Source organism: Ostrea edulis, chromosome 1 (genome assembly GCF_947568905.1).
Source record: "Ostrea edulis chromosome 1, xbOstEdul1.1, whole genome shotgun sequence".
Lineage (NCBI taxonomy): Eukaryota > Metazoa > Mollusca > Bivalvia > Ostreida > Ostreidae > Ostrea > Ostrea edulis.
In genome coordinates, this window is record NC_079164.1 from 13,692,221 (window position 1) to 13,712,521 (window position 20,301).

The window sequence follows — 20,301 nt, forward strand, 5'->3', positions numbered from 1 at the left end:
CTAATATAGTGTAAAGATATCTGAACTATTTCTTCATGGCTTGTTCTTAAACAAAGCACACTCGATCTGTATAATGATGTACCATTGTGTTAATTTGATATATATATATATATATATATATATATATATATATATATATATATATATAGTGAGCAATCGTTACCCGATCAGGTAGACGGAGTAATCCATGGTCAAAATCAGTGTGCCAAGAACGTCCTGATATGCATGTAGGTAGTGAGCAATCGTTACCCAATCGGGTAGATGGAGTAATCCGTAGTCAAAATCAGTGTGCCAAGAACGTCTTGACAATCTGTATGAAACATATGGTGGCATATTTCTGCCATCCAGATAATTTTTGTCAACATAAGATATCACGTCAAGTCAAGATAATTATCTCGCCAAGTCAAGATAATATTCTGGTTTTCTCAACATAAGCCAAATTTTATCTCGTGTAGTCAAGATAAGTTATCTCATTTTGTTGCGATAACTATCTCGACATGACGAGATAACTTATCTTGTATCGTGATTAAAATTGTTGAATTGACAATTACTGCCTTTTCATAATTGCAGTCACGATAACTGTATAAATATAGATAAATGTTTTCGGGTGTCTCTGTCATTTTCATATTGAAGCGATGAGGAACGGACAGTTTTCCATCACACGGTAATTATTTATTCATATTCTTATTTAATCTATATATTTTACCAAATTAGCCTTTTAACAAGACCCACGGGATTTGGCAGTTGCATTATAGATTATTATATTTAGACTTATTGTAATGCAATGCTTGTACAATTTACAAGTGTACAGATTTAAGGGGGTGGGGGTGGCAGAAAAAATTCCTTATCAGATTGAATGTATAAAAAGGAATTTGGTAACATAATGTTATTATAATTGAAATTGTAATATTAACAATTTTATGATTATTTTCACTTAAAAGTGGAGAAGTTACATGCATAAAAAAATGTTTTAAAGATGTGCATGCTTGCTGTATTTAAAAAAAAAATGCAAGAAAAAATATTTTATCAAGAAAATCGTCATTTTCAGGGGAACAATTTGTATCTTACAAAGATAATAATAAGAATTGAATAAATATTGAATTGAATATAAATAAGGCTAAAAGCATCATTTGAGTTTCAAAACGTTCTCCTTGATGTTCACATGGTTAGAACACCCAACACACCCTTGTGTAAATAAAACACATGCAGATATATGCGATACCCTGCCAGATCCTAGTGTTTCCAGTACCAGACACATGCATTCTTAGTAGCCACCCACCCCCTTTCCCCATCACGCAAAAACTTTTTGAGAAATCGATCTATTCTCTTTAAAAGTTTTTGTTTACTGTCCTCTTTTGTCAATGTAATTATTGGTACTTGCAAAATATAATACACCGGTATCATTCCTCATTATCAGTAATGCTAAATTAAGCTAATTTTTTTTTCATGCAGTTAAAAAGGAAATCAAAGCAATGGGAGATAATTACATTGGGACCTTGATCCACAACGTGCAACTGCGTCAGATGGTAACAAGGGATGATCTCATTGCCCTTTACTATCACGCTGGCTATTCTGTTAATGAAATCATTGGATTCCTTGCATGTCATCATGATTGTGCAATAAGTGAAAGGCAAGTACACCGTATACTAAGAAGACTGAACATACAGAGACGCAACAACGAGTCATCATTACAAGACATAGTCAGAGCAATTATTTTTGAACTAGATGGCAGTGGAGGTAACATTGGATATAGAACTATGAAAAGACGATTATTGACAAATCATGGTCTCCTTGCCACAGGAGAAACTGTCAGACTGGCTCTTACAGTGCTTGATGCAGAGGGCGTGCTTGCTCGTAGCAGACATGTTTTTCGTCGTAGACGTTACATTAGCAAAGGTTCTAATTTTTCAATTCATATAGATGGATGGGACAAACTTAAACCCTTTGGAATATCAATACACGCAGGCATTGATGGATATTCTCGTCGCATACTTTGGCTAAACGCATGTAGTTCAAACAAAAAACCGGAATATATAGCACATTTCTATCTGAAATATGTTCGAGAAATCAATGGGATGCCATGTGTCATTTATGGAGACAGGGGGACAGAAAACTCAATTGTTAGGGACATACAGTATGCACTTCGCTGGCACCATAGGGATCCATTCCAAGGATTATCAAGTTTTACATATGGATCATCAACAAGGAACACTCGCATAGAAAGATTCTGGAGAAACCTCAGAAGCATGTGCGGACAATTCTGGATGGACGTTTTTAAAGAAATGGCAGACCATGGAATTTTGGATACTTCAGATAACATTCACCTTGAATGCATGAGATTTTGTTTTATGTCTTTGATCAATAAAGAACTGGATAGTACTATCCAGCAATGGAATGAACATAGAATTAGACGAAGCAAAAACTCAGATGGACCTTTTGGCAAACCAGATGTCTTATATTTCCAACCAGAGGTCTATGCTACAAAGGATTTCCGATTTGATTTGCCTGGAAATATAGATCAAATTGAAAGGGAATATAGCCTTGTTCCACCCATGAACGGAGTTTCAAATGAATTTCAAGAACTAGCTGATGTCCTCATTCAAGAACACAGACTTCAGTTCCCACCTAGAACAAAGGATCAAGCCTTGGAATTATTTTGCAATATTATCACTGCTATTGACTCAATTTAACTTTTTGTTGTATTTGTCGAAGGAAGGGACATATAAAAATAGAGATGGAAAATTTCATATAAATCGTTGCATACACTCTCTTTGTAAATAACGGAATAAAACAACTTATTTACCAAATTTACAAACTTCTTTATTGCTCTTTTTTATTATCAATTAGTAAAGATATTTAATGAGCACAATCATTCACTTATTAAAAATTACCTAGACCATATATATAATTGTAGTATAATATTCCAAAAATTCAATAAAGGAGATCCTTGGTTGCATTTTAGATATACATGTATAATTGAAGGTATTGAAAATAAGGGAGTTTCATACATGTTTATTGAATCATATATATTGTCCTTAATATCAGTTGGTATGTATTCAAAATTTACAAACTGTAATGACCTTTCCTGGATTTGATCATGTGACCAATACATGTATTCAAATGAAACATCCACATGGGGAAAGCTGTCAATGTGACAGCAAACCAGGTTTTCTTTTGTGTGAACAGTACTGAGATTTCTCACATGAAGTATAAAAACGTTCTTATCTGAAAACTGTAGGAGGTAACACCCCCCATCAAAATCAATTAGTACATTTTGCATAAAAATGACTAAGTTCAACAACTGGTATTTCCCCTATAAATGATCAGAAATCAAAATCCAAGTAATGCGCACATCTCTGTTAAGTGTACAATTGATATGCAAAACAAAAAAAGTTCCAATCTTGAAAACTGTAGGAGTTGTCCAGACAAATCAGGTACCCTACATGCAATATTTAGCCCAAAAAATGGCCAAGTTCAACAGCTGGTATTTTTCTCATAAATAATCAAAAATTAAAATCCAAGTAATATGCACATCTCCAATATGTGTACAATGGATCTGCAAAATTAAAGTTCCCATCTTGAAAGCTGTAAGAGTTGTCTGGACAAAATATTTACCCTTTTGGCAGCTGCCCATCCGCCATTTTCACCTTTTCTTACGGAAAACTCAGTTAAAAATGATACCTTTTTCCATTAAGCGGCCTCGACCAAGGAAACCATTTCATGAAATATATGATAGTGTCCTTTTGACATCATCATGTAAACTTCCTGACTTTTAAAGTTATATCTATAAATATATAAATCATTACAAACGGCCAGACAGATCCAAAGTTCAAATTATCATCTTCATGAAAAACTGAAAAACTGCACAATTACATGTATAGTTTTCTTTGCAAAGCTTTAAAAGATTATGAGAGACAAAAAATTAAAAAGATATTTGCTTCTATTTTTATTTCAAGCATTTAAAAGTAACATGCATGAACAAATTATACATGCCTTTGTAAATGAAAAAAAGGTTCTAAAATTAAAAAAAAATCCCTGCACAATAAAGATTTTCCCTTATATAATGAAAATGAATATCTAACTTCTGTGAAATTATGACATTGTCTTCTTTCTAGTTTGGTCCAAAATTCTGCATTTTTTCACTATCACTTCTGAAGAATAAAACATGACATAAAACTTACCAATATGATAGAAATGGTTGCTAATATTAATTGTTGAACAAATTTTAGACTACCTGTAACACAAGACCTATATATGTATATATATTAAACAAAAAATTACAATGAAAAATGCATGTAAGAGAATTTGGTAAAATGTTCATTCTTAAATTATTTAGAAAAATAGCAAACTTCAACACAAATGTATATCTTAATTAAAAAATCACTTTTAATATGCTGTACCTTCATACATTTAAATAAAAAACAGACTTGCAAAATTCTAATATGTACAAACAAATTTCTTGTTTATCACATCCCTGAAATAAAAAAAAATTCTTGAGATAAAAAAAACCAGTTCAGTAAACACTGCCAAATATTCCACATTTTGACGTCTGGTTGTCGTAAACATTAAAAGTTATATCATGCATTGTTTGCTGCTAAATAGATTTAATACATATACGTAATACTGTTACATAAATCTCTTAAAAATTGAAATCTGAAATCTTTTTGTGCCTCTAAAAAATTGAAAAAAAATTGTTCTTTCACACTATACACAATGCTTTTTGAGCACCAACTATGAGTAAAAAAAAAAATAAAGAAATTATCCACTAGCCCAAATTTTTACCCTTTTACATATACTTCACAGTTTGTGTTGTACATGCAGTTTCTAAAGTGTTTAACTTTTTTAAAAAATCCTGTATTAACCCTACATAAAACAAATTGCTCCCTACTGTGACCAAAAACTAAATCCCCTATTAGGGCCACCATCTGAATAAACTTCTCAATATTGCAAGGATGCTTTAGTATTAAGGATGATACTCAAAAATTGTGAAACAATGTGTACAGGTTCTATGATTGCTAAAACACATTTTCATAACAAAGTTTTCATATCAAACCAGCCTTAATTTTTGCATTTTCCTCAAATATAATATGCTAGCTGGATTGAAATTAATTTAATACAAAACCATGAAAAAATTCAAATCCCCTCCAAAATGAATATAAATTACTTCAATTTTACCATTGAGAAAATTATTTTGAATCCGAAAACAATAAGATATAAGAAAGTATCACGAAATACTTCTTTCCCCCAATTTAGGGTATCCTTTGATCTTAGATATTTTGTTAATTTACTGTTCCAAAAAAAGTGTTTCAAAATTATTTTATATTATGCAGCATTTAAAAAAAATTTAATGTGTCTCTGTGATAACTACTGGTGCAATTAATATATAACATATTATATGCTTCAAATAAATTTATGATTTTTGGCTCAGTGGCTCCAAGAGAAAAACAGATAACAAAATGAATATCTCCTTATGCAAGGGAATTGGACTTTGAATTGAAGACTCTTATAACCCTCTACTAAAAGATGATTTGAGGCATATTTTGTTGGTTTTGGCCCAAGGACTATACAGAAGTTTAAATGTGAAAAATTGGTATACAGATCGACAGACAGACAGCCTGTCGAAAATATTAGTAGACAGTTGATATCAGAAAGAGCTTTACACTCAGGTGACTGAAACACAGTACAAATAACAGCTCGCTATTTGGCACAAGAAGAACTGTCTAACCAGTAGAGTAGAAACGTTAACAGTTTATATCCTTGTTAATTCTTCACTTTCCAAAAATATGCATTGTTTGATGCAATATAGGAGGGAAGCAACTGAAGTGTATGTTATTTTAATAATACAGCTGAGACACTGTAGTAAATTCCTGTCTGCAGATGTGACAGAGGGATCCACGCTCTGTTAGCTCTGTGGCACATACAAAACAGAGAATGTGGCCACAATTCAAAAATGAATCTGAAAATCTGTCTGAACATATTGTACAGGTAGGAATCCTTGGCATCCTTACAGTCTGAAATACAAAGGAAACATTATCAATAAATATTGTAACAGAGTTAAATTAAGTGGCTATGTATTGTATATATAGTGAGGCCACACTCCCAAGAGCACTAGCTAGTGGGTTAACCCTTTCGCTCAGTCAGTAGAGCGTTGGCTTTTAAATCCGAGGGTTGTAGGTTCCAGCCATAGTGTTCCGGCTATTCGGTCATAATATGATTAATATCTTTTTCAATCATTCCAAGCTTTCTGATTGGATAGAACCAGGTACATGTAGATCACACGAAAAATTATAAATTACCATGAGTTCTTTAAATAGTTCAATACACAAGAGATCCTAAGGGTTTTAAGAGGCATCCTTGCCCATTCTTACCATGCACCTAGTTTATCTGCTAAATATACAGGGATAGAGGAGATTTTTATAGAATTTATGCATTTTAACTTTATGATCATTAGAGTCCTGCCTTAACTCTAGAACCCCTGGCCTTGAATTTCATATTTTTTTGTAGAGAGCTCAATGCAAATTTATTACAATCATGATAATAGTTCAACTGCTTGATGTTAAGGAGTGAATACTAGGAAGATTTTTCAAAAATTGCATTCATTTGATGGTTTAAGCCCCATAGTCAGGCCCCAAGGGGCAGGGACCATGAAATTCATAAATTTTGTTCCCTTTCACTCAAAGATGGTATATGTCAAATGAATTGAAATTGATTCAGCAGTTTCAGAGAAGAAGCTGAAAATGTTCAATTTATGTTAATGGATGACATATGAAAAAGACAACAGACAAAAACAGATAGTGATAGGTCACCTGAGTCACTCAGGTAACCTAACAACAAGAGTGAAAGAGAGGGACCACCTTTTGAACAAACTTAAATCTTCACAATATGTAAATGTTGTTACATCATGGGAACACTTAACAATGTGTTACGTCAATGAAGTTTTTGCTCTATATCTAAAGGAAGTCCGTAAGTTATTTGAAAAAAATAAAACTTTGGGGGAAAAACTGGGTTACACAAAATGATAAAAAACAAAAAATGTTTGTAAAACATAAATGCCCCCGATGGTGAAAAATTGAAAAGGGTTATACATATGCATCATTTAATTGATAGTAGTATCACCAATTCAAAATATTGAGCAGACAATATCTTCCTATGTCAAGAGTGGATTGACCATGTGACCTAAAATCAATAGGGGTCATATACTCATTACATGTATATGTGCTGTACCAGTGTACCAAGTTTGGTGTTAATCAAGCAATTAATTCTTGAATTATAGGAAACAATATATTACTATGTCCAGTTTAACCCTTGACCTTTGACCATGTGACCTCAAAATCAATAGGGGTCATCTTCTCCTTAGGATGTACGAAGTTTGATGTCTGTCAAACAGAGGGTTCTCAAGATATTGAGCGGACAGTATATTCCTATGTCCAGAGTCGATTGACCCTTGACCTTTGACCTGAAAAACAATAGGGATCCTCTTCTACTCATAACCAACCCACATATGAAATATCATTACCATCAAGTGAATGGTTCTCAAGATATTGAGTGGACAACATGTGGTCTACTGACTGACAGGTGCAAAGCAATATGCCCCTCTTCTTTGAAGGGGGCATAAATATTACATGTACATATGATCAGGTGACAAGTGCCTGAGGTAATGCTAGTTACGCATGGGTAATCAACACCCACAACCCTTGTGTTTTGATCAAACAACTATCATTGCCTATTTACACAGCTGTTTAACTATCAATACAGGATCATTATCTCTGGTAATTAGAATGTTAGGAAAACGTGGTAAATAAAATATATAAACAAAAACATAAATAAGTTCAACTCATAATTACTGAGTGACAACATAAAATATATCTACATGGTAGCCTGAACACATTAACCCAACCCCCCAAAATAAGGAAAGAAAAAAAGCCTGATTTAATTCAAAACTTATTCACTGTTTCTTGAATTCAGATTTATCAACACCATGAATATAGTGAATAATTACACCGCAAGGTATTTTCCCCCTATACAGTATATTACCAGTTATGCTTCATATGCAGGGTCACAGGTGAAAAACAGGCTATCAGAAAAGGTTTCCTAAGATTTCAGTGAGTTTAAATGTGATTAAAAGTGTATGAGTAACTCATAATAAAGATACAAGGTAAAAATTTTTTCGTGATTGAACACTTACTACAGGTGAAATATTCAAGTTAGGGTTTGTCTCCAAGATCTGGTTTGTGGCATTGGTGCTGCTATCTGTCCCTGCAGCATGAGCACTGCTACCTGTTCCTATGGGAATAGCATTGCTTTCTGTCCCTATGGAAATGGCACTGTTATCTGTCCCTGTGGAAATAGTACTGCTATCTGTCCCTGTGGAAATAGTACTACTACCTGTTCCTATGGGAATAGCATTGCTTTCTGTCCCTATGGAAATGGCACCGTTATCTGTCCCTGTGGAAATAGCACTGCTATCTGTCCCTGTGGAAATAGCACCGTTATCTGTCCCTGTGGAAATAGCACCGTTATCTGTCCCTGTGGAAATAGCACTGCTATCTGTGGTACTGGTCTGGTCCATATGGTCTGTCTCTAATGACTGTGGAGAACTTTGGGTGGTGTACACCAGGTCTGGGAGGTCAAAATCATCAGAAGAGTCCCCAGATAATAGTTCAAAAAGGGAAGGTAGCTGTAAGTAAATTACAATGATGAGTGTATATGTAGATAGATATATATAAAATAGTATTTTAATATTAAAAAAAAAAATCCACATATTAAGCTAATATTTTCTGCATTACAAGTGTTCTTTCATATGTCTGTACGTGTATAATGACTTATTTGAAATGAGAGATAAGTTTCAGGCAGGCAAGACATTGACATAACCCCCCCCCCCCCCCCCCCCCCAGTAAAGTATGTCACCATGGACCTTTAGCATGCTAGAGATACCCTTTGTTTACATCAGATAAATATAGAAAAGAATATTTTGTCTGATTTTTAATACATCACACACTCAGAAACAGTGTATAATAAAATTTCAGGGAGTCATATGATCTGTTTTTAGCCAATAAAGATTCTATAAATTCTTCTGAAGCAGAATAATTATCTAACTGGAGTCATATTGTGGCCCCATCCAGACCTAGGGACAACAAGAGGTACTGTGAGCAATGCTCACTAAGAATACCCCCCACTTAACCCAATCTCCCAAAGGGTGTTGGTAATAGGTATAAACTACCTCTTTTCTGAGTGTAAAAAACAAATGGCATGACAAACCTTGGGTATTCTCGTTTGTAGGGAGAAATGGATTATCTAGGAACACAGCATCTCCATGTGATGAAAAAAGCCGTTAAAGAATTTTAATGGACACCATATTGCTACTTCGATGTCCAGTGCATGTGACCTTTGACCTTTTGACCCCAAAATCGATAGGGAACATCTTCATCCCATGGGTAGTCCATATGTATGATATGGTGACTGTAGGTGGAAAGGATTACGCTTTAGAGCCCGGAAACCATATTGCTACTTCAATGTCCAGTGCACTTGACCTTTGACCTTTTGACCCCAAAATCGATAGGGAACATCTTCATCCCATGGGTAGTCCATATATATGATATGGTGACGGTAGGTGGAAAGGATAATGCTTTAGAGCCCGGAAACCATTGCGTCTACAGACAGACGGACGGACAGACGGACAACCCAATTCCAGTATACCCCCCACAACTTGTTGCGGGGGGGTATAACAATTTAAGCAAACTGGAATCTACACTATATAAAATGCTTTCACATAAGCATGTGATTTCTCATTGTGTTTTTGCAAGGGGCATGGACCTTAAAAGCACTTCATCCAAGGCTGCTTTGAGCCCAGTTTATTGGAGAAGGTCCAGTGGTTCCAAAAAAGATGAATTTGTAAAAAAAAAAAATTACAAACAGACAGCTAGCAGTCATTGGATAACAGGAGATCAGAAAATCTCCTGCACTTGAGCCTTCAGCTCAGATTCCCTTATACAGTGTAATTCTCTTTATAAATAAGGGATTTATACTATGACCTTGGGGCCAAAAATTAACAAATTTGATTCAATACTATATCAGCCTGTTATACATATTATAATACATACATGTATATATAAACCTATGTGAAATCCTTGGACTAGTTCTTAATGTGGCTCCATTCTGAACCCAGGAGCCAACATCTGAAATCATTTGCAGACTTCATAATGATAGCAATAAGACTTGTCTGCAGTTCACTTGATTTTGACCCAGTGGTTCTGGAGAAAGGTTTACAGACAGATGATAAAAAACATGCAATAAAAAATATCTGGAGCTTTCAGCTCACACATCTTCTAAATTCTTTTAAAAATGACAAACCTCCTCTTCAGTTTTTTTCTTTGTCATCAGATATATTCTTGGTTTGTTTGAAAGGCAGGATGTTTCTGTATATTGTTGCAAACTGAAGCCATCTTCCTTTATCAAATCTTGGGTGAAATTTCCAAGGACACAAGAAAATTTGTCAATCCTTCCTTTGGGTGATTTCCCTGTTTAGAAATTGGAAATGAAAATTTACAATTATCCCCTTTATAATCAAAATGAAAATCAAATTTAAAACTACAGAAGCCTCCCCCTAAAAAAACACCTTTTTTTCAAAGCATATATACATGTATTGTCTTTATTTCATCCTTTTAATGAAATTGTAATGCCTAAGGGTTTTTTAAAGACAAAGTATATGTATGACATTGTTGAACTTGGACTTTGAAATTATAAGTTTTGAACTTTGGAAATTAAAATAGGTAAGACAAAGGTTAAAAGCATGTATCTTGTCTCAATATCCCAGCTCCTTCTTTTTTCCAATTATAGCTTTATGAATCATACATGTAATGGTTTTCAGGATATGATATTTGTTAGAGGTGCGCGGTATTACCGGTATACCGGTGTACCGGTATTTTTCTGGTACCGGTATGTACCGCGGTACACGAGGCGAAATACCGGTATATTCAAGTCTGATAACTCTTAACGAAAATATAAAATTGAAAGAAGAAAAAATAATTTAAGAAATTTGTGTACGCAGTGACTCACTTTATTTACATCGTTCCCTCATTGTGATGCAATGAAAGGTAAGTCTAATAACTGTACACAATCGGTAAAACATACGAAGTATAAAACGCGATGATTTGATTATTAATGATATGAAAACAAATCAAAATTAAAGAAAAAAATAATAGAAAACATTTCATTAAGTTATTATTTTAATATATAAGGTAGATTATAAAAATTGTTTTTATGTTGTTTGGTTTATTCGGGTCGGATACCATTTCCGGCTATAAGGCAAACCCCAAGTAAAAAATAAAATAAAATGGCAGATGCAGACTTGTGCGTTCGAAACAACTGTTCATCGCGCGAGTACAAATTCCTGCCGATTCTGAACACCGACTTAATGGGTTTGAGGAATTGTGGTAGAAGAACAAGAACACGTTCATACGCACATGTTCTCGTTATTCTCTTTAGAGAAGTGGACAGGCGTATTCTACATGTAGAAGTTCTCGTCATTCGCGACTCTAAGAACTTCTAGACTACTTTGAGATCGTGTCAAATAAAATCCACAGGTTTCCCCCTATTAATTATTTTTATAATCGTTCCAGTCAGTAGTCTAGTCACAGTCGATTCTAGTCATGATACAGAGACACTGCTATATTGTATGTACGATATACTTATACGTTTGGATTAAACTTTTGTTCTGTTAACTGGTTTAAGATTTAAATAAGATATTTTCCTTATCATTTATATTTGAATAAATTAAATGCAATTTACAATCAATAAACTAATAACAGCTCATTATATACAATAAATCACAACTAAAATCCACTAAAACTGAATCATACAATTAAAAGATTAAATCTGCGGTATACCGTGGTATGTACCGCGGTATTTTGCAAATACCACGGTATACCGCGGTACCTTTATTTTCTGCGGTACCCAACTCTAATATTTGTCTTGTATAGGTATTATTCTTATCTTTGATCGAATTACTAAATTTAGGTCAATATCAAAACTTTGGTTATAGATGCACCTTGGCTTTACCTGATCTTCCTTCCTTAATTCCAATTTAATCGAAGACACCATGTCTAAAGATTCTTAGAATTAATTATATTCATAATTTCATGGTACTTACAGATTTGATTATGTTATCTTGCAACAGTTCAAAGGTTTAAAAAAAAAATGATCAAGCACTCTTTGCTTTACAAGTTCTCAAAATATTGTTATATTTTTGTTTTTCTAAAATTTGATCTTTTGACCTTGCAAAAGGATCAAGGGTCTTTGATATTTGATCAGGTGTACTTGTGCTATATGGCTTCCTTCAATGTTTCAAGTTAGGACACAGGAACATTTACACATTACTATTGGTAATACAGTATCTCTCCCCTTTTAAAGGGAAGAATTTATTCTTGAAAATTATCCAAGTTAATACATCTGTGAATTTTGATTACATACTGAAAAATAATGAACATATCAAAGCTCATCTTAAAATATAAGATTTAATGCTTATTTATAGGCCAAAAATAATAATATGTTTGTTTCAGGTTGCCTCTGATTTTAAAAAGGGTCGATGGGTAGGTTTTTTATTATTTTTTTTTTTAATATTTAAAAATAAATAAATAAATAGGTACCTTCGAATCAATGAAAATTTGATAGTTAAAGTTGTTATACAATGTGTTTAATAGATAAAAAATTGGTTCAGAGCACTATGTTTAATTGACAAAATATACAGTATGTGATTTGTGATTGAGTTTTGATATACATATTATATATATATATATATATATATATATATATATATATATATACATATACATTTACAATAAATGTCTTGGAATTTCGGGTAATAGTTCGTACGTCAATAAATTGAAATCAGAAAATTGAAAAAAAATTTATAGGGTCGTTGGATATATTTAGGGTCGGTCGGGCGACCTGAAACAAACATTTTTTTTTGGCCTTATTTCCTTCATTCCAATTGTCCTATTATGGCCAAAATTAACTATACTTTTCAAGTTATAATGATTGACATATTATTATTAAATAACCCCTTTGTGTCCAAGAGAATTTCAATGATTTTACCCAGGAATCTACTTGTCAGATTTTTTTCTTTAGTTTACTGACAATTTGTCCTTTAATGTATATCAAAGATGCATACCTGCTGGAAAAAATATGTTGATGGCCTTTTCAAGCATCTCCTTGTATGATGATTCCACAGGCATATCCACTGTTCTACTTCCACCACCAGTTTTCAGTTTTACTTGAATGTACTTGTTCCTCTCAATGTCAAAGTGCAACCACCCAATGCTTATTTTCATTGATGTTTTTACTTTCCTTGTGGCAGGTTTCTGTAATTTTATGTTATATGGTTAAAGTTATTTAATCCAACTTTTCACAAAATGACATTGAATCTGCTATATATATGTATTGCTACTAGCCATAAATTAGGTTTAGACCTCTTATATACATGGCAGACCAAAGCACACTTAGGCCACTGATAAAATGTGTTGTGTTTCCGCTAACCCGACCGACCCTAAATTATAGCCCCGACCCTAGAATTTTTTTTCGATATTTAAAAAAAAAAATCGTCATTTTCCCGGAAAAAATATATTCCCGGTTCTTGGTTTTCGTTTTAGTTAGACATTGAGATGAAGTCATTCAAACGCTTTAATGATATACAAAACTGCATGGTATTGGGTCAAGCGTTTAAACAACATTGATAATGTTTCTAACTAACTGCAGGTTGCACCACTCTATTAATTTTGCCTATATGTTCTTACCAAAATTACTCACCTTTGACCTGACCCTGCTGCCTTAAAGTAAACTTTTCAGAAGTTGTACTTTCACATCATGTAGTACAGTTCTTAATGAGCATTTTCATACCAAAAAATACATACCCATCCAGCAAGGCGTGAGAGTTTGTTTACATCGAAGTCAAGCACGTGCAAAATCAGCTGGTCAAAAGCCAAATCACCCACCTCTACAACAAAAATTCAAAAAAATATTTAAATCCTTCTTTCATGGTTTTTACTCACAAAATTTCAAACACAATACTTGAATTTACATCTCATAAAAAATTGGAGAGCCTACCTCATAAGGAAAGTCCCATAAAACATGCAAAGTTCCAGGAATTATTTTCTTTCGGCCATGATTCGACGTGAATCTCCACATAAATAGAGTGATGCAACCAGCATGACCTAGTGGCTAGTACCTCCATGCGTGTTCACGCAACGGTGATTTAACAATTGAAGTTAACAGACGGTCGAGAGACTCTGCCAAGTGTCATGTTTTCATAGAAGACTTTCTTTTGTTAAAATTGCCAACTCCTATGTTGTTTTTAGACGGTGGCTATTTATAGCCATGCACTGTCTTATGCTATCGTTTCAGCGGGCATTACTGTGTATACACGGGGACCCTAGTTTTATATGGAGGTCATGATGCAGAGTGACAGACATGAATGTCCAGTCTGTCAAATTTGTATGCACATCCTTGGTTTCTGCTGCAGTTCTAACTGAAAACACTCTGAAAAAGGCCGCAAATAAAGCAGTGAGCGCATCCAAGTTGTTGATGGCTGGTGAGAGCCGAGAGGAAAAAAAGATGTGCAGATTGTTTTTAAAATTAAAATTTATGTCCGGTAAAAAGTTTTAGCCGGAAGAGAGTTGGATCCCATTAGGATAAGTGGGATCTGCCCAGACTGTCTTCCTACCCTTGTTCCATTTAGATAGTGAAAATACATTCAGAAATGTATTAATAAACTTAAAATATGTTAATGATGTTGATATTTTGGTGATGATTTAATATATTTTTTCAAAACCATCACATTATTTTCTTGTCAAACATATCCAATAGAAGTATTCCTGACCTATGACAACCAATCTAAATGTAGAAACAATATATCTGGTACTTGTAGAGCATAGTGGCATAGAAAACTTTTGTGTTTTATGCTAGATATGTTTCATTGAAAAATATAGTTTCTTATAAAACATCTGGAAATAATCCTCAGCCAATAACGGGTGAAATGTTATGATTGAAAGTTTACTTGCAATGCAATTTAAGCAAAATTTTATTTTGAAAGTATAACATTTCGGTTGAGCATCACTGAAGAGACATTATTTGTCGAAATGCGCATCTGGTGCATCAAAATTGGTACCGTATAAGTTTTACATTCAATAGAACATTTAACTTGTGCAGTAATTGGGGCTATACGGACCGTGGATATCGGCCTGGATAGCTCAGTGGTTAGAGCACCTGACTAGGAATGCAGGGGTCCAGCCAAAGATTTTCTCCTTCCCATACTACATTTGGTGCCGTTGACCCCCCCTGGTGGTGCAGGTTGGCCTGTCAGGGGCGAAAAGAACCTGGGTTGATATTGAAAGACAATTATAATTGATCTTAAGGAGGGAGGAATGTAGTAATTAGGGCTATATGGACTGGATAGCTCAGTGGTTAGAGCACCTGCCTAGTAATGCAGGGGTCCCGGGTTCGATTCCCGGTACAACCAAAGATTTTCTCCTCCTTCCTATACTACACTTGTTAAGAGTTTACAATGTTTTTGCATACTTTGAAAAAATAAAATTTAAAAAAAAAAAAAAATTATTTCCTACCTACCTACCCTATTTTTTTCTGGAACGTTAGCGGAAACTCAACAATTTTTATCGTTGGCCTTATTCTAAAAAACTAAATATAAATCAACACCCAAAAGTGCTGAGGTCTCAAATACGAATCAATTTGACTACTTGTGCACAATTTCTTTCAGCAGAAATTTTTTAAAAGAAATCATTCTATATGTAATTCTGTGTTAAATTTTGAACCCATTGTGGTCCCATCTTGGAGGCTATCATTTGAATCCAAACGAGAGTCCCATGGGCCACAACACTCACCTGAGTCAATATGTCCTTGCTATTCTTTATCAGCATATTTTTTTCGATCATATATTCCTTTGTAAAACTTTGATCCCCCATTGTGGTCCCACCCTTGGGGTTAATGATTTGAGCAAACTTAACTGAATCTACACTACCCGAAGATACTTCCATATGTAACGGCTAGTCCAAAATTAGATTGTGTGCAACTATCAATAATAAAATATGTATTGATGAACTTAATCATCATTTGATCAACTTAAATATGTAAAGAATCTTTGTACATTCATATCGTAATGATTTATATACGGGAACCCGAATTTCCTCTATGCGAAGTACATGGCAACAACAGTCCTTAATAAATAAGAGATTTTACTCGGCATCCTTACCTGACATAACACTGGCATCATTTCCTAAGTGTTTCCCTTACATTTGTACCATCCTATACCCCATTATATCCATAACACAACTTATTCCCAAACTGAATAAATCTCCCATCTCTCCAAATATGGCGCTAAAACATGCGGTACCACGAGAGTCGCTCGTGCTGTAATTCGGCCCTCTTCAACCGTTTGCTATAAAAGCCAGGCATTTGAGACCAATAGAACAGAAGAGAAGAGAGAGACTTAAGATACACTTCTCACTATAGAATGGAGCCTGAAGAGCCCAAGAGGATGGTAATTAATCAATTATCACTATTGTAGTGTATTACCCGGCTAGGATTTGGTGCCAACCTTTTGTGATTATTAGTTTTTGATCCGGCTGTACTGTTGCATCTATCCGGGTATCCCATTGAACCCAGTTAACTTTATATACTATTCGGGTTTCCCACATTTGTTTTATATATATTATCATAATTTATTATTTCATTAAATATATATGTACATGTATTAATTAAGCCCATCTCGTGTTTGGTTTTAAATGATTCAAGGTAGATCTCAGAAACAGGAGACCCACGCATAAAATTATTGTAACCCAAGTCATTGACGGACGAAACGTTACACATATCAATATGCAGAAAAGTTTTCCTATATTCCAATGTTAAACTAATTTATAGCCAATTGTGGCCCCACCCTTTGCTCCCCCCCCCCCCCCCCCCCCCCCCCCCCCCCCCCCCCCCCCCCATTAATTCAATTATTGCTCTCTTCAATTCATTGGTTCAATTGATGCGCGCATCAATTGAATTAATGAGAGTAATAATAGATTTGATGCACACATTAATTCAATTATTGCTCTCTTCAATTCAATTGATGAGAGCATCAATTTCGTACAAATATTGCTCGCAATAATTAATTTAGAGCTAGGTATAAATAATTTGATGATCTCTTTAATTCAATTGAAGATATCTTTAATTATTTACAATGCTTTTGTATAAGGAAATAATGCGTGCATCAATTCTTTTAAAGAGAGCAACAATTCAATTAAAGAGATCATTAATTCAATTGTGGATATGTTGAATTGAAGATATCTTTAATTATATAGTTGCTCTCTCTGAAAGAATTGATGCTCTTTTCAAATGAATTAAAGATATCATTAATTCAATTGAAGAGAGCAATAATTGAATTAATGCGTGCATTAAATCAATTATTACTCTCTTCAAATGAATAAATGGGCTCATCAAATGAATAAATGGGCGCATCAATTCAATTATTGCTCTCATCCATTGATTTAATGCGCACATTATATCAATTATTGCTCTCTTCAATTGAATTGTAGCGTGCATCAATTTAATTGTTGATATCATTAATTCATTTGAAGAGATCATTAATTCAATTAAAGCGCGCATTAATTCAGCTGAAGAATTAATGATATCATCAATTCAATTAATGCGCGCAATTATTTGAGTTTATGTTAATTTGGCACTCCATACACATTTCAATTCTTTCCAATAATATTTATGCATAACAAAATGTGCAGCCATGTATTTATACAATTTATACCATTGGCAAGTAAAATGGGATATCTAAAATGAACACATGCATAAAATAAAATATTGTTTTTGAATGAAATCAAATTAATAGTCTTTTTACCTCACTGTATTTGGAATATTAAATTGTAGTGCACTACTGTACATATCATGCATAGTAAATAAACATTAATGCTATTGTGCTAGAGAGGTATACAATAAAGGGGCTCATCAGAATAGCAAACCACAAATATTTTTATATCTTACTGTTCAAGGACAATGAAGGAGAACCAGCCAGAAGTGATTGTCCAGAAGTCAGAACAAAGAGTTCAGAGCCTGAACTCAGAAGTCAGAACAAAGAGTTCAGAGCCTGAACTCAGAAGTCAGAACAAAAAGTTCAGAGCCTGAACTCAGAAGTCAGAACAAAGAGTTCAGAGCCTGAACTCAGAAGTCAGAACAAAGAGTTCAGAGCCTGAACTCAGAAGTCAGAACAAAGAGTTCAGAGCCTGAACTCAGAAGTCAGAACAAAGAGTTCAGTGCCTGAACTCAGAAGCTGGAATGCATCTTCATATTCTACCTTACAACCATCTGATAGGGAGATGTTGAACTCTGAGCTGGAAATTTCAAACTTTGATTCTACTGTAAAAGAAATTTTTGAATTATGAAGATGTTATGATCAATATCATTTATATAAATATGGAACATTGCATCATACTCTACAAGCAGTTGAAGCTGAGAAAAGTTAAAGGTAGAGATACTCACATGTCATAATCTGAGCACTAAGCCCATGAAGTCCCACCCTCCCCCCTCTTCCCTCCCATATGAGCATAATGGCAAAGTGCATTTTTTGGCAGTAGGAAAATGAAATTCTGAAAGATTCAGCGAATTTCATTTGGAGGTTTAGGAGGAGTTGTGTTGACAAAATCTTCAACATCAAAGTCCTTAGTTTGTTATGGGAAACCCCAAATATCTGCTCATTCAAAATGTAAATTAGGAGGTACTCAATGGAACTATGAACTAAAGATTCTGTGAAAGTCTCATTAAATTTCATTCAGTAGTATAGGAGGACTTGTGGGTAAGAGATATTGGGTACCTTCATTATATTAGAAAGAAATTGGCAGTGTCCATGTTTTGCTAGTTATAGGGAAACCTCAAACATGGGTCCAATCAATACATCAAATAGGAGATGCACAATGCCATTTGTAATAAAGATTTTGTGAATTTTTCATCAAACTGCATTCAGTAAGTTAAAGAGGAGTTGTGGATAAGGGATGGTGGTATACTGATGAACAGACACCCCATCACTATAAACCATGCATGCACCACTTTTCATGCAATGTTATTTTCACTAATTAAGAATTCGATTCCAGTCAAGTGATCTGTACACATTTTTTTCTTAATTACAAAATGCATATATACCTTTCATTTTCAGCTCTTCCAATTTGTGTGCTCCAAGGAGATTCCCTGAAGTTTTGTTAAAATTCCATACTTTAAAGATCTTCATTGTGTTATCTACAAAATCATTTTTTTTTTAAAAACATCGTTACTGTTTCTCAGTTTATAAAATGTGCAGTATATGTGCATATCATAACACTAATGTGTGCAAAAATTTCCAGTTCACTAACTTATAAAGTAATGAGAGCAACCTGTCCCCACAGAATTACACAAATGTGTAAAATATCTATTTTTCATTCTGCAGGGCTCTATATTAACTTCTTTTTTTAACATTATGTAACATATATTGGCATTTACTTAATATTGATGAAATACTGATTCATACAATCTTCACCCATATCTAAAAAGCATGTGAATTGATTATTGAATATTTCTTTCAGTAATATGGACAATGATTTGTGTAAATGTTGTGGCATAAAATACAACATATTTAAATATGGGTTCATAGATTCAGTCGAATCTTAATTTAAAAAGAAACAACAACAGTGGACTATTACACAAAATATTATCCTACAGTACGATTACATGGATTATGACAACAAATTTCATTCTATTTCAACAATCCTGGTTCGTGGAAATAGAATCGATACAAAACCCTTGGTATGCGACGATTCCAACATGTATGCAAGGTGAAGATAACGAACAGTGATCAATCTCATAACTCCTATAAGCAATACAAAATAGATAGTTGAATAAACACGGAGCCCTGAACACATCAGACGTGGGGTCAGGTGCCTAGGAAGAGTAAGCATCCCCTGTTGACCGGTCACACCCACCATGAGCCCTATATCCTGATCAGGTAGACGGAGTTATCCGCAGTCAAAATCAGTGTGCCAAGAACGGCTTAACAATCGGTATGAAACACGTCAGACAGCATTTGACCCAATGATAGGTTGTATATAATTTAAAATCTGTACAGGAAGTCGTACAAAATCTTTACAAAAGAGTATATATTGTAAATAAGATAAGCTTTTAGAAAACAATGAAATCTTAATTTAAAAAAGAAAGAAAAGGGAAAAAAACCAACCAGTTACTTGAAACAGAGAACTAGTCATATTTTTAGTCACAGTC

At 34.0% G+C, this 20,301-nt stretch overlaps 2 protein-coding genes across 5 annotated transcripts; one reads left to right on the forward strand and one right to left on the reverse strand.

Annotated features, from left to right (window-relative positions):
• Positions 1-350: 350 nt before the first annotated feature.
• Positions 351-2,815, forward strand: LOC125661307 (uncharacterized). The gene is made up of 2 exons (XM_056152741.1): positions 351-664; positions 1,453-2,815. The coding sequence occupies exon 2, from the start codon at positions 1,473-1,475 to the stop codon at positions 2,688-2,690; it is 1,218 nt and encodes a 405-aa protein (XP_056008716.1). The 5' UTR covers positions 351-664; positions 1,453-1,472; the 3' UTR covers positions 2,691-2,815.
• Positions 2,816-3,929: 1,114 nt separating this feature from the next.
• Positions 3,930-16,894, reverse strand: LOC125661328 (uncharacterized). Of its 4 annotated transcripts, none has more exons than XM_048893302.2 (6): positions 16,259-16,894; positions 13,908-13,990; positions 13,169-13,358; positions 10,351-10,517; positions 8,186-8,677; positions 3,930-6,011 (listed from the first exon to the last, which is right to left on the reverse strand). In XM_048893302.2, the coding sequence occupies exons 1-6, from the start codon at positions 16,263-16,265 to the stop codon at positions 5,835-5,837; spliced, it is 1,116 nt and encodes a 371-aa protein (XP_048749259.1). In that variant the 5' UTR covers positions 16,266-16,894; the 3' UTR covers positions 3,930-5,834. The 4 variants fall into 4 exon arrangements, with proteins under 4 accessions (XP_048749259.1, XP_048749289.1, XP_048749273.1 ...); XM_048893332.2 differs by having other exon boundaries at positions 13,908-14,532; positions 16,259-16,724; XM_048893316.2 differs by having other exon boundaries at positions 13,908-15,368; positions 16,259-16,724.
• Between the last annotated feature and the right edge of the window lie 3,407 nt (positions 16,895-20,301).